This window comes from Pipistrellus hanaki, assembly GCF_964339955.1.
Source record: "Pipistrellus hanaki genome assembly, chromosome: 1".
Classification (NCBI taxonomy): Eukaryota; Metazoa; Chordata; class Mammalia; order Chiroptera; family Vespertilionidae; genus Pipistrellus; species Pipistrellus hanaki.
In genome coordinates, this window is record NC_140503.1 from 119306673 (window position 1) to 119320375 (window position 13703).

The 13703-nt window shown below is 39.6% G+C and overlaps 1 protein-coding gene across 3 annotated transcripts in view; it reads left to right on the forward strand.

The window, feature by feature from the left end:
* STAM (signal transducing adaptor molecule) overlaps positions 1 to 13703 on the forward strand; it is a 79789-nt gene that overhangs the window by 32308 nt on the left and 33778 nt on the right. For 2 of the 3 annotated variants that reach the window (XM_084870050.1, XM_084870052.1), the window contains 2 exons: positions 11366 to 11441; positions 11523 to 11618. In XM_084870050.1, the coding sequence (XP_084726176.1) occupies positions 11366 to 11441; positions 11523 to 11618 (172 nt within the window). Of the gene's footprint in view, positions 1 to 263; positions 354 to 11365; positions 11442 to 11522; positions 11619 to 13703 lie in introns of all 3 variants that reach the window. The other variant, XM_084870051.1, reaches the window with a different exon arrangement.

The following is a 13703-nucleotide window of genomic DNA, read 5'->3' on the forward strand; positions in this document are numbered from 1 at the left end:
ACCGGAATCGAACCCGGGACCCTTCAGTCCCCAAGCCGATGCTCTATCCATCGAGCCAAACCGGTTTCGACTATGCTGTTGGTATTTTAATAGGGATTGCATTGAATCCTTGATTGCCTTGGGTAGTAATGGACATTTTAATGATGTTGATTCTACCAAAACAGTGGTTGACAAACACATTAGTCAAAAGAGCCAAATATCAACAGTACGACGATTGAAATTTCTTTTGAGAGCCAATATTTTAAAACTTAAACTTCTTCTAGCACCACTTCTTCAAAATAGACTCGTCCAGGCCATGGTATTTTGTGGAAGAGCCACACTCAAGGGGCCAAAGAGCTGTATATTCTTGAATGGTAAGTTGTAGTAAAGCACTTTTTATAGCATGTCAAGTGAAAATGTAAAATTTAATTCACTCTGAAATAGCTTTGGAAGCTGAAGTTGTAAAGCTAACTTGATAGAAGATGTTTGTGCTTTCTAGAACTAACATTGTTGAGTATCTCTAAGTCCCTGGCGCCAGTCTATTATTGTAATAACATACTGATAAGAAAGCATTATTATTCCCTATTATAGATGAGGTCTGTCAAGTTACAACTCTTTTTCTACTGTATCACAGTGCTGCTGTTGTCTGGCAGTGGTTCTCAGCCCTGGTGGTATTGCTGTATTAGGGATGGCTTTGGTTGTCACACTGACGTGGGGTTACTACTGACATTGATTGGGGAAGTGCCGGGGACACACACACACACACACACACACACACACACACACACACACACACGGGACACCATGGGTATTATATGCCAGATCATCTTACTCTACAAATATTTTTCTGCCCGAATACCAGGTGTACATATGTTTAGAAACATATTACTAGTATTTTTTGTACTGTTAAGTTCTATTTCATAGTTGATTAATGCTATGTGAGCACACTTTTAACTGATATAGATATAAGTGGGTAGACATTTATAAGTAATATGTGGTGACAGTTTTGGAAATTTACTCGGAGTTATTTAAAGAGATTTGAAATTTCATTATTCTTTGAAAAGAGAATTGTAGGATTGCAAAATTAGTTTTAGTTTTTCTTGACCATCTGATAATAGATTTGCGCTACATCATATGCATGTTTAACTTATTGAATTTAACTGTGTTCTTTTGTAGCCCCTAAAATTTTACTTTTCTTAAAAACTTGTCCCTGCTATTCATTTAATTTCCTTATATCTTCCTTCCTCTTATAAACTGTGAATGTCTCACTCTGAGTGTGATTCTTGCTCAGAGTGTGCACGTTTTAAACGACATAGCCCTATATGCAAGCTAACTTCTTTAGCTGATGCTAAAGGTAACATTTTGCTTTAATAATTGAGGAAAGGTTGCCTGTATTGAACATAATTGAGAAATGGCAGAGTATGTTCTCCAACAGATAGTCCCCTAATCAAGAACAGTTGATGAACTGCAGTTTTTCCTTTATAATCTTAACTTTGCAAACAAACCTGGGAATGGTGCAATTCCATTACATTTTATAATAGTGTGATTTAGGCCATTTTCATTTGTCACATGGAAAGAAAACAGTTTTTGTGTTTTTTTTGCTTTTGCCTTTTTTTTTTTTTTTTAATTGTTTGAAGCATTATAAATAGTAGTACATATGTCTCCTTTTTTTCCTCCCCTTGACCTCCCCCCCAGCCTTCCCTACCCACTCCCTGCATATGCCTTCACCCCATATCTTGTATCCATTGGTTATGTTTATATGCATGTATATAAGTCCTTCGGTTGATCTCTTACAGCCCCCACCCCCTTTGCCTTCCCACTATAGTTTGACAGTCTGTTCAATGGTTCTTTATAACTATTTTTCCCCATTTCTTTTCTTTGAAAAATCTTGCAAAAACAGTTATTTTTTTGTGATTGGAAAATTGGGAGAGAGAATTCTCCTTTCCTGTCTTTTGTTTGTTTGTATTTTACCTCTATCTTGTTTTCCTATCTCAAGGTAAAGAAGAGAGAGAATATATCATCCAAAAAGTTTTAAAATATCAAAAGGAGGTTTTGAGAAATTTTTGAGAGAGATGAGGGTTTGATTACCCTTACAAAGGTAGGTGATAGAAACCATTGGTAGACTCTTAAATGCACATGCAATTTTATTTTGGCATGAATTATTTTATTTTTATTTTTATTTTTTATTTTTTATTTTTTAAAAAATATATTTTATTGATTTTGTACAGAGAGGAAGGGAGAGAGATAGAGAGCTAGAAACATCGATGAGAGAGAGTCATCCACCAGCTGCCTCCTGCACACCCCCTACTGGGGATATGCCTGCAACCAAGGTACATGCCCTTGACTGGAATCGAACCCGGGTCCTTTCAGTCCCCAAGCCGACGCTCTATCCATTGAGCCAAACCGGTTTCGGCTTTTGGCATGAATTTTTACAAAATACTTTATTTGTGTTTATTACCATGTCATTTTTATCATATGCTGTGTTCCCCCCAGTACTACTTATTTTTTATTTCCCCCTTATCATTGTCTTATTATAATTCTAAGAAATTAATTTTATTCAAGTATGTGCATTTTTCACATAGAAAGCAAATTCAGTGGAAAATATGCAGAAATTGATAACAAATGGCTTTATAAGGGTGACTTTAATTCTAAATATGATACAACAGTGAAAAGTAGTATTTTCTATATTTAACTCAACAACATTTTAGAATTATTTTATATTTTTAAGGTTCAAATAGACATATTAATTTTTTATGTATTACTAGAGGCCTTGTGCACAAAATTCATGCACGATGAGTTGGGGGAGGGAGGAGTTCCTCAGCCTGGCCTGTACCCTCTCACATTCCAGGATCGCTGGCTCCTAACTGTTCACCTGCCTGCCTGCTTGCCTGCCTGATCGCCCCTAACCCCTCTGCCTGCCTGCCTGATTGCCCCTAACTGCCTCTGCCTCGTCCCCTGCCACTGTGGCTTCGTCGGGGAGGACGTCCAGAAGGATGTCCGGAAGACGTCCGGTCTAACTAGCATATTACTTTTTTATTAGCATAGATCCGTGGTTTACAAACCGTGGCTCATGCGGCTCTTTGGCCCCTTGAGGGTGGCTCTTCCACAAAATACCATGGCCTTGATGAGTCTATTTTGAAGAAGTGGCGCTAGAAGAAGTTTAAGTTTAAAAAATTTGGCTCTCAAAAGAAATTTCAATCGTTGTACTGTTGATATTTGGCTCTGTTGACTAATGAGTTTGCCGACCACTGGTATAAATTTTTAAAAATTTATCTTTAATTGTTAAAAGTATTACAGATGTCTCCCCCCTTCCCCCCCTATTGACCCCTTCCATCCTGAACCCATGCCCCCACTTCCAAGGCCTTCACTACAATACTTAATGTCTGTGTTCATGGATTATACTTATATGCATGTAAGTTTTTGGTTAATCTCTCCCCACCAACCCACCAACTCCCACCTTCCCTCTGAGATTCATCAGTTTGTTCCATGCTTTTATGTCTGGTTTTATTTTGCCCACATAAAAGTGAGATTATGTGATACTTGTCTTTCTCTGACTGGCTTATTTAGTTTAGCACAATACTCTCCAGGTCCTCCATGCTGTCTCAAAAAGAGCTTCATAGTATTCCATGTTGTAGATGTACCACAGCTTTTTTATCCATTCATCTACTGATGGTCACTTGGGCTTTTTCCAAATCTTAGCTATTGTAAAGTGAGCTGCTATGAATAAAGGGGTGCATGCATTCTTTCTGATTGGTGTTTCAGGTTTTTAGGAAAAATTTCTAGAAGTGGGATCACTGGGTCAAATGACAGTTCTCTTGAATTTTTGAGGAAACTCCACACTGTTTTCCACAGTAGCTGCACCAGTCTGTATTCCCCTAGCAGTGTACTAGGGTCCCTTTTCTTCACATCCTCACCAGCACTTGTCATTTGTTGATCTGTTAATGGTAGCCATTCTGACAGGTTGATACTTCATTGTCATTTTAATTTCATCTCTCTGATGATCAATGACTTTGAACATTTTTTCATATGTCTCTTGGCCATCTGTATGTCCACTTTGGAGAAGTGTCTATTTAGGCCCTTTGCTCATTTTTTAATTGGATTGTTTGTCTTCCTTTTGTTAAGTTGTTCCATTGATCTATATGCCTGTTCTTGTGCCAGTATCAGGCTGTTTTGATTACAGTGGCTTTGTAATATAGCTTAATAATCCAAACAGCTTTTTATTGAACATCAACCATACTGATGGCACTATTCTATGCAATATGCAGAATGAAAGTGTATTATCTTCAGGCAACTGAAGAACAGTAGTAGTTGCTAAATAGTTCTTACTTTTGTTCTCTCAAATTTCAATTGAGCATTTATTATGTAGCCTGGCTAGGAAGTGGGAATCAAGGATGAGCAACATAGCCCTGGACCCTGTTTTTAGGAACCCTCAAGATGGGGAGATAAACAGTTAAGGAAATTTTATGTTAAAAAAAAAAAGATGAAATAAAAAATTCTAAATAATACACATTAGTACTGTTGAAAGCTGACATCTGGTAGCCCACTTTGTTAGTGGCTAGTCTATTGCTACCTAACAAACAAAGCTAAGACTAAGTGGCTTAAAAGAGCAACCTGCTACCTTCACAGTTTTGTGACTTAGTTAACAACAGTCACATAGTGGATGAAACTGGAGTAATGTGAAGGCCTGACTGGGATGGATGATGAAATGGCGAGCTGTTGCTGGCTGGCTATCAGCTAGGACCTCAGTTGGGGCTGTCCTTTGCATGTGGCTTAAGTTTCTCACAGAAATGTGGCTGGGTTCGTGGAGGGAGCATCCTAAGAGCAAATGTTCAAAGAGACCTAGATGTACACTACATGGCTTCCTATGAACTGTACATTTCAGAACATCACTTTTTAAAATATATATTTTATTGACTTTTTACAGAGAGGAAGGGAGAGGGAGAGAGAGAAACATAGAAACATCAATGAGAGAGAAACATCGATTAGCTGCATCCTGTACACCCCCTACTGGGGATGGGCCAGCAACCAAGGTACATGCCCTTGACCGGAATCGAACCTGGGACCTTTCAGTCCACAGGCTGATGCTCTATCCACTGAGCCAAACCGGTTTCAGCAGAACATCACTTCTGTTATATTCCACTGTGTTCCCAGTGCATGAATTCATGCACCTTGAAAGGAACTGTGGGTGGCAGGCTGAGGTGGGAACAAGGGTGGGTCTCAACCCATCCTCCACGCCCCACCCGGTGGCCCTTCCGGCCACAACCCCCAGTCCCCTGTCTGCCAGTGACCCTGCTCCTGCTGCCGCCACTCCTACTTGCTAATGGTGTCAACCCCGCTCACACCTGCTGACGATACAGAGCAATTGGGGCCTGTGCCAGCAGTGGGTGCGATCAGTGGCTGCTACCCCGATCATCCCTCAGGAGCAGGGGGAGGTGGAGAAGCCCTCAGGGGCAGTTGAGGCTGGCAGCTTTTGCTGGCACCCACTGATGGCTCCAAGCTATCAGAGCCAGCACCAGTAGTAGGTGTGAGTGCCTGGCGGGACCATGGCCTGAGGGAGCAAAGAATTTTCAGTAACCACCAGAGGCTCGCCCCAATGACAGTGACCAGTACCCCACCTTGGTCTGGTACCCCCACTCATCTCCACAGTCCCGCCCGCCGCAGCTAACGCCCACCATGTTCCATGCTCTGCTGCCTACTGCCAATGCTCGCCATGTTCCACGCATGCCCCCTGGTGGTCAACTCATGTCACAGCAACTGGTTCAGTTGTTCTGCTGTCCAGTCTATTTGCATATAAGCCTTTTATTATATAAAACTAGAGGCCCGGTGCACGAAATTTGTGCACAGGGGTGGGGGTGTGTCCCTCAACCTAGCTTGCACCCTTTCCAATCTGGGACCTCTTGAGGGATGTCTGACTGCCTGTTTAGGCCAAGTCCTGGGCTTCAGCCTGCCAGCCTGATCACCTCCTAACCACACCCCTCACAGCCTGGTTGATGCCTAACTGATCCCCTGCCAGCCTGTTTGCCTCTAACTACTCTCCCCTGCAGGCCTGGTCACCCCTAACTGCCCTCCCTAGCAGGCCTAGTCCCCCCAATCTGCTCACCCCTGGGTCCCTTTCAACTGCGCTTCCCTGCAGGCCTGGTCGCCCCCAACTTTCCTCCTCTGCTGGCTTGGTCACCTTAACTGTCCTCACCTGCAGGCTTGATCGCCCCTAACTGCCCTTCCTTGCAGGCCTGGTCTCTCCCAACTTCCCTCCCCTGCTGGCCATCTTGTGTCCACATGGGGCAGGATCTTTGACCACATGGGGGAAGCCATCTTGTGTGTTGGAGTGATGGTCAATCTGCATATTATCCTTTTATTAGATAGGATAGAGGCTTGGTGCACAGGTGGGGGCCAGCTAGTTTGCCCTGAAGGGTGTCCCGGATCAGGGTGGGGGTTCTCTTGGGGCGTGGGGCGGCCTGGGCAAGGGGCCTATGGTAGTTTGCAGGCTGGCCATGCCCCTCAGTGACCCAAGCAGAGGCCCTGGTATCTGGGATTTATTTATCTTGTACAATTGAAACTTCATAGCCTGGAGTGGAGACAAGCCTTCTGCTTGTTCTTTGGCGGCAGCCATTTCTGTTGGGGTTTATGTATCTTCTATAATTGAAACTTCGTAGCCTTAAGCGGATGTCTGGTCCAGCCAGCGTGTGTGGAAAGTTTGGCTTCCTTCATCGCCAGAGGCAACGCTAGCCTCCTGCTCTTTCTAGCTTTATAGCTTCCGCCATTTCTATTTGGATTTATGTATCTTCTATCATTGAAACTTTGTAGCCTTGAGTGGAGGTCTAGGCTGGCAAGGGCAGGTGGGGAAACTCAAGCCTCCCTCCTGCTCTCTGTGGCCGTAGTTTATTTGCATATTTGCTCCTGATTGGCTTGTGGGCGTGGTTTGTGGGTGTAGTAGAGTGATGGTTTATTTGCATAGTACTCTTTTATTAGATAGGATTGGTCAAACAGCTCACTGAGTTCAACTCAGAATCAAGGTGAGGGTTAGATATTGCCCCTTGAATTTTTGAAAAGTTTATTTTCTGTCTCATCTACAATTTTAGAAAAAAAATATTAGAAGCCACAATTACATGAAAGTATTGTCTTTTTTTCCTCACTCTCCTGTGAACTAACTACATGACCCAGGTTTATGCATAAAAAGATGATTTTGTGGTCCTTGACGCTGTGTCTGAGTGAGAGCATTGGCTGGCACACCGAAGTATTGTGGTTTCCAGACCCAGTCAACTGCATGTTGCCTGGGTTGTAGTTTGCTCTCCACCCCCAGTTGGGGTGCCTGCAGGAGGCAACTGGTCAATGTGGCTCTGTCCCATCAATGTTTCTATCTCTCTTTCCCTCACTCCCTTCCACTCTCTCTCTGAAAATCAACAGGAAAATATATCCTCAGGTGAAGATAAAAACAAACAAACAAATAAAACCAACAAGATGATTTTGTGGATGAACATAGTTTTGAGCTGGAGTGCCCATATATCCAGTGTACTTTGGAAAATTCCAGTTTATGTCTGTTGTTCCTGTACTGTGTTTACTTGGCACCCCCTTTCATTCTCAAATGGGTACTTGCATAGATGATAAATTATACGGACACTGTGTTTGTAGTCAACTTTCTTTTGTCATTCAGAGGATAATAATCATAGCATACCTACTTTAAATTCACGTGTAACTCTTAAACCTTTTTAAAAATAGTATTTTAATTGTATTTTTCATTAAATTGTAGGACTTAATCAAAATATAACTTGTCACACTTGTGTGTTTTTTAATTTTCTCGTGGAAATACTGAAAAACTGGATTGAAAAAAATTCATAGAGTAGAATGAGAGAGTTAATACTAAATTTTTGTGGGTCGCTTCTGTTGTTGAATACTACCAGTTTTATACACAATTCTGTAGTGATTTTTTAAAGCTTATATTTTAAAAGATACTGCCTTTTTGGCATAAATGAAATGCTCATCAGCATTTGTAAGCATTCTGATTGGCTTTGCAATTCTATTCTTTTTATGGTGTAGTAGCCAACTTTATTTTGATGCCAGAGATATCTTTGCCTTGGTTTTAAAAATGGGCTGTGGGAAAATACCCAAACAATATAGAAATGAATGAAATACAAAGTATAAGTTCCATTTCAGAGCCTCTTTCTCCAACTCTCCTTTACAAAAATCATCACAAGTTTAGACTTCTTACTTTTAAAAATAGTGGTTTACAACTAAGACACCAGAAATTTTATTTAAAAATTTGGTGGTAGCCTTAGCCAGCTTGCTCAGTTGGTTAGAGCGTTGGATCCTATATATCAAAAGATTGTGAATCTGAATCCAGGTCAGGGCACATACATTGGTTGTAGGTTCGATCCCCAGTTGGGTGAATTTGGGAGGCAGCTGATTGATGTTTCTCCCTTTCTCCCGTTCCCTCCCTCCTCCTTCCTCCCTTCTTCTCCCCCTCCTTTCCCCTCTCCCTCTCCCTTCTTTCCCCCTCCCCCTCACTTCTCTCCCCCCCCCCCCCCCTTCCTTCTCCCTCTTCCTTTCCCTTTCTTCTCTCTCTCAAGTCAATAGACATATTTTTGGGTTGGGATTAAAAAAAATAATGAAACTTAAAAAAGGATTGGTAGTAAAGCACATATAAAGGATTACTTTCCAAAATGTTCATTCACTGAGTTAAATTATAGTTGGGTCATTAATTTTAATGGTTTTAATTTTAGTATTCAGATAATCCTTTTTATATATGGTCTTTACCAGTGCTTTGAAATGATAGTTTTGTGTTTTTATGTCATGATGTTTTTTATAACTGCAAAAATTAGCATGGGGCCACAGATTCTGGCTCTTAAAATAAGTCAAACTGTGAAAAAGGAAAAATCTAAATAATCTTATACTAGTAGTATATAATGTCTTTAGTCTAATAATGTGCTATCAGATGCTTTTAATATCACACAAAATCAATAGAAAAAAAAACTTTAGGGTCGTTAAGAGTTGAATGCTTGACACATAATGAGTAGTTAATAAACATTACCTCTTTTATTTATATTTTTCCTCTTATCCCATGCTCTTCAAGTAAAACTTCTCTACAGACAATGAAACATCCTTAGAAACAGATGTTTCGATTTTTTATCCTAATTTTTTTTTTCAATTCCTAAAAAATTTTTCTAGTACAATTATTCTTACTGGTCAAAAATTTTTTTTCTTTTTCTTTTTTATATTTTATTGATTTTTTACAGAGAGGAAGAGAGAGGGACAAAGTCAGAAACATCGATGAGAGAGAAACATTGATCAGATGCCTTCTGCACACCCCCTACTAGGGATGTGCCCCCAACCAAGTTACATGCCCTTGACTAGAATCGAACCTGGGACCTTTCAGTCCGCAGGCTGATGCTCTATCCACTGAGTCAAGCCGGTTTCGGCATTAATGGTCAAATTTTCTAGGGCTCATTAGAATTCAAATCACTTGATAAGGTTTTTTCCTTTTGTTTGTGTATTTATCCTATATAATAAAGAGTTAATACCGTATGCAAATTGACTATCACTCCAACACAAGATGGCCATTGCCATGTGGTCAAAGATGGCCACCTTCATGTGGACACAAGATGGCCACCATGAAATGGCATCAGGGGAGGGCAGTTAGGGGTGAGCAGGCCTGCAGGGGAGGACATTTGGGAGGGATCAGCCCGGCAGGGGAGGGCAGTTAGGGGTGATTGGGTGGGATTGGGCCTAAATGGGCAATAGGACTCCCTTAAGGGGTTCCAGATTGGAGAGGGTGCAGGCTGGGCTAAGGGATATAACCCCCTACTCCCAGTGCTCGAATTTCATGCACCAGGCTTCTGGTATTTACATATTTATTTCACAGTCCGTAAAATCTATCAATTCGTTTGTTTTTAGTATATTCAAATGTTTTTGCAACTGTCACTACAATCTAATTTCAGAATATTTATCACTCCCAAAATAAAACCTGTATTCCTTAGCATTTTCTTTCATTCCCATCTCTCCTCAGCCCTATAAACCACTTCATATCAATATGGTCTTACCTATTCTAGACATTTTGTATAAATGGAATCATACACTATGTGGTTGAATCATAAACTATGTGTGTGTTTTTGTAACCAACTTCTTGATATAGTATAATGTTTTCAAGGTTTATCCATGTTGTAGTATGTATCAGTACTTCATTCTCTTTTCTCCCATTTTATTTGGCAAAACACAAGTAACATGAAATTTACTATTTTAACAATTTTTAGGTGTACATTTCAGTGGAATTCAGTACATTTACTGTGTAGCTATCACCACTATTTATTTCCAAAAATTTTTTATCATCCCAAACAGAAACTCAGTCTACATTAAAAAGAACTCTTCATTGCTCCCTCCTCCTAGCCACTGGTGACTCCTGTTTTATTTTCTGTCTCTGTATTTGCTTGTTTTAGGTACTGCTTATAAGTGGAGTTGTACAACACTTATCCTTTTGTGTTTGGCTCTTCAACACATAGATCGCAGTTTTTGCCCAGCCTTGTGGAGTTTTTAACCTTTGTATGCCTGGCTTTTCCCACAGCGGATTGGTATATAGAACTTATCTTGATATATAGAACTTTTTCTCCGTCTACTCTGCTAGCATATTTTAGCTTCCTCAGCCTTTTGAATTCTGATTTCTGTCCTCTCAACTCAGTGAGATAATGTTCTTTTCTTAGAATCACCTTCTCTTTATTGAGATCCAGAAACTGTCTTAATGCAGGAAGCCTGTATTGCTATCTGGAAAATGTCTCTAAGTAGAAATTGAAACAAAGGTCTAGCTCAGGGGTCCTCAAACTTTTTAAAGTGGGGGCCAGATCACGGTCCCTCAGAGAGCTGGAGGGCCGGACTATATGAACTACTAATCCCTACTGTAACACCTTGGCTGCGCTCACTGCCCAAAAAACCTGGCGGGCCGGATCAGACTCCTCTGCGGGCCGCATGTGGCCCGCGGGCCGTAGTTTGAAGACCCCTGGAGCTTATTTAATTTGTCTTCCTTCTTAGAGATCGTCATTATGCACTGCCTGTGATCTTGCATACTAAACAGGTACCTCAATGTATATTTTACATATGTTTTTCTAGTTTTGTAATTGTTTATAGCAGGAGTATAAGTCTGGTTCCAGTTATCCTATCATTTTATTTCAAAACTTTTTTTTCACTCAGAATTAGCCTAAAATGCCTCATCTGTGATTGCTAAGGAAGAGAGTCTGTTAATCTTGTTTGAAAAATTTAAAGGAACTTATCAGTCTACAATTTTTCAGTTGTGCCATTAATAAAAATTAAACTTCTTTAATATATTCTCCCTATTGCCTATTATAGTTGGGGAAGAGGGGGCTGATGTACAACTAAATTGAGTGTTACATTTCTCATTTTTTAGGCCTAAAGATTGTCTTCGATCTATTATGAGGAGGGTGAACCACAAAGATCCTCATGTTGCTATGCAAGCTCTGACTGTGAGTGATTTGATTTTAGGTTCTATCACAAAATTACCTGCTGAAATTGAGCCCTTTTAACTTTGGAATTTATGTTTTTAGCTTCTAGGAGCATGTGTATCAAACTGTGGCAAAATTTTTCACTTAGAAGTATGTTCCAGAGATTTTGCTAGTGAAGTAAGCAACGTATTAAACAAGGTAAGAAACATTATTCCCAGAAATGAATTATGACAGTGATTTTTCTTTATGTATTTTATTGTTCAGTTCCTCACATTTTAAATCAGCAGTTGCCAACCTTTCAGACCTCTCGGACCATCGGTTGGCAACCACTGCTCCAAAGGTTTCCTTAAACCAGTGATCCCCAGCCTTTCGGACCTCAGGACCACCAGGTGTCTGCAGACCACCGGTGGCAACAGTTGTTTTAAATCACAAAGGACTAGTCTGTCCTTTTATAAAAAAACCACACAAAAAAAAACAAAAAACAAAAAACTCTTTCTAGGCTATTTTCTATCCAATATATAAGTAAATATTATGTTTTGCTGAAGAGACTACACATTTATAATTCCGATAGTTGTTTTTTCCAGCCAAATTAAAGTATATTGAACCTCTTTTCGTTATCATTCCTTTCATCTGATAAGTAAATATGTGTATTTCTCTGATTAAATACCAGTCAATTTTTGGCACAGTTGTTTTATTTATTTATTTATTTATTTTTAAAAATATATTTTATTGATTTTTTACAGTGAGGAAGAGAGAGGGATAGAGAGTTAGAAACATCGATGAGAGAGAATCATCGATTAGCTGCCTCTTGCACACCTCCTACTGGGGATATGACCGCAACCAAGGTACATGCCCTTGACCGGAATCGAACCCAGGACCCTTCAGTCCCCAAGCCGACGCTCTATCCATTGAGCCAAACCGGTTTCGGCGGCACAGTTGTTTTAAACCACAGAATAATTTTGTACCCACAGAATTATTTCCTCAATGTAGAATTGTTCAGAAGTATTTCCAAAATATAGCACTGTTGAGTTTCATCTTTATATAAAAAAGGCCACTACTTGACTATCATAGGATTTTAATACTATATATTAATGAGTATAGAATAAAGAATTCAAATCCTGAAATTTAAGGATTTTAAAAAATATAAGTTACTAAATAATATGTGAGTTTTCCCAGTAAAAATTTGTGTATTCTGAAGGTAATTATTTCTGGCTTATTTGGGGCAGTAGGGTGAGGTGGGGGATGCATTATACATCAAGAAATAATTTTTTTTAAGTATTAAAAGGGAAAATGCCTTTTAAAAATATATTTTTGTATTGATTTTACAGAGAGGAAGGGAGAAGGATAGAAACATCGATGAGAGAGAAATATTGATTGTCTGCTTACTGCATGCCCCCCAACTGGGGATCACACCCACAATCTGGGCATATGCCTTGACCATGTATCCTGACTGGAAGCTAACCATGACCTCTTGGTTCATGGGCTCATGCTCAACCACTGAGACATGCTGGCCAGGCAAAAATACCTTTTTTTTTTTAAATAAGTATTTTTATTTTTTTGTAGGAAACAGTACAGAAATGAGATAAGAAATGTAAAATTCTGAACTTTTCACACATGATTACATAAAAATATTTCGCCTGTTCTGCGTTAGTAAGTTGTATTTAGATATTTTCTACTAATTAATAAACATTCTTTTTTTTTCTTTTTAAATTCTCACCTGAGGATATGTTTATTGATTTTTAGAGAGGAGTGGGGGTGGGGACAGAAAGAGAAAGAAACTTCAATGTGAGAGAAAAACATAAATCAGTTGTATGGTGCATTTGAGCCCTGACGGGATCAAACCAGCAACCTAGGTATGTGTCCTGACCAAGAATCAAACCCACAAACTTTTGATGTATGGGACCACACTCTAACTGAACCATTCTTATAATGTCCTGAATATCCATCAAAATGTATCACTGTTTATAAAGAGACTATAATGTTTTCTTTAATTCAGTTGAAGATGTACTCAAACTTGTACTTAGTAGAATGAACAAATATTTTGAAAAGAAACAGCAACATATAAGAGGAAGGACTTCTCTTTATTTTTCAAGTGTTTTATTTATTTTTAAATAAGATAACATTTACTTGAAAATCACAGAGATAGAAAAAGTAATTTGTAGAAGAAATGGGCTTGAGAAACACACTGAACTTCCATGCAAAATAGAGAGACTCAAGAGTGAGAGCAAGCAGACAGCTTCAGTGGGGTGAGGTTTAAAGGGGGGTTGGTGCAGGATGGAGGTA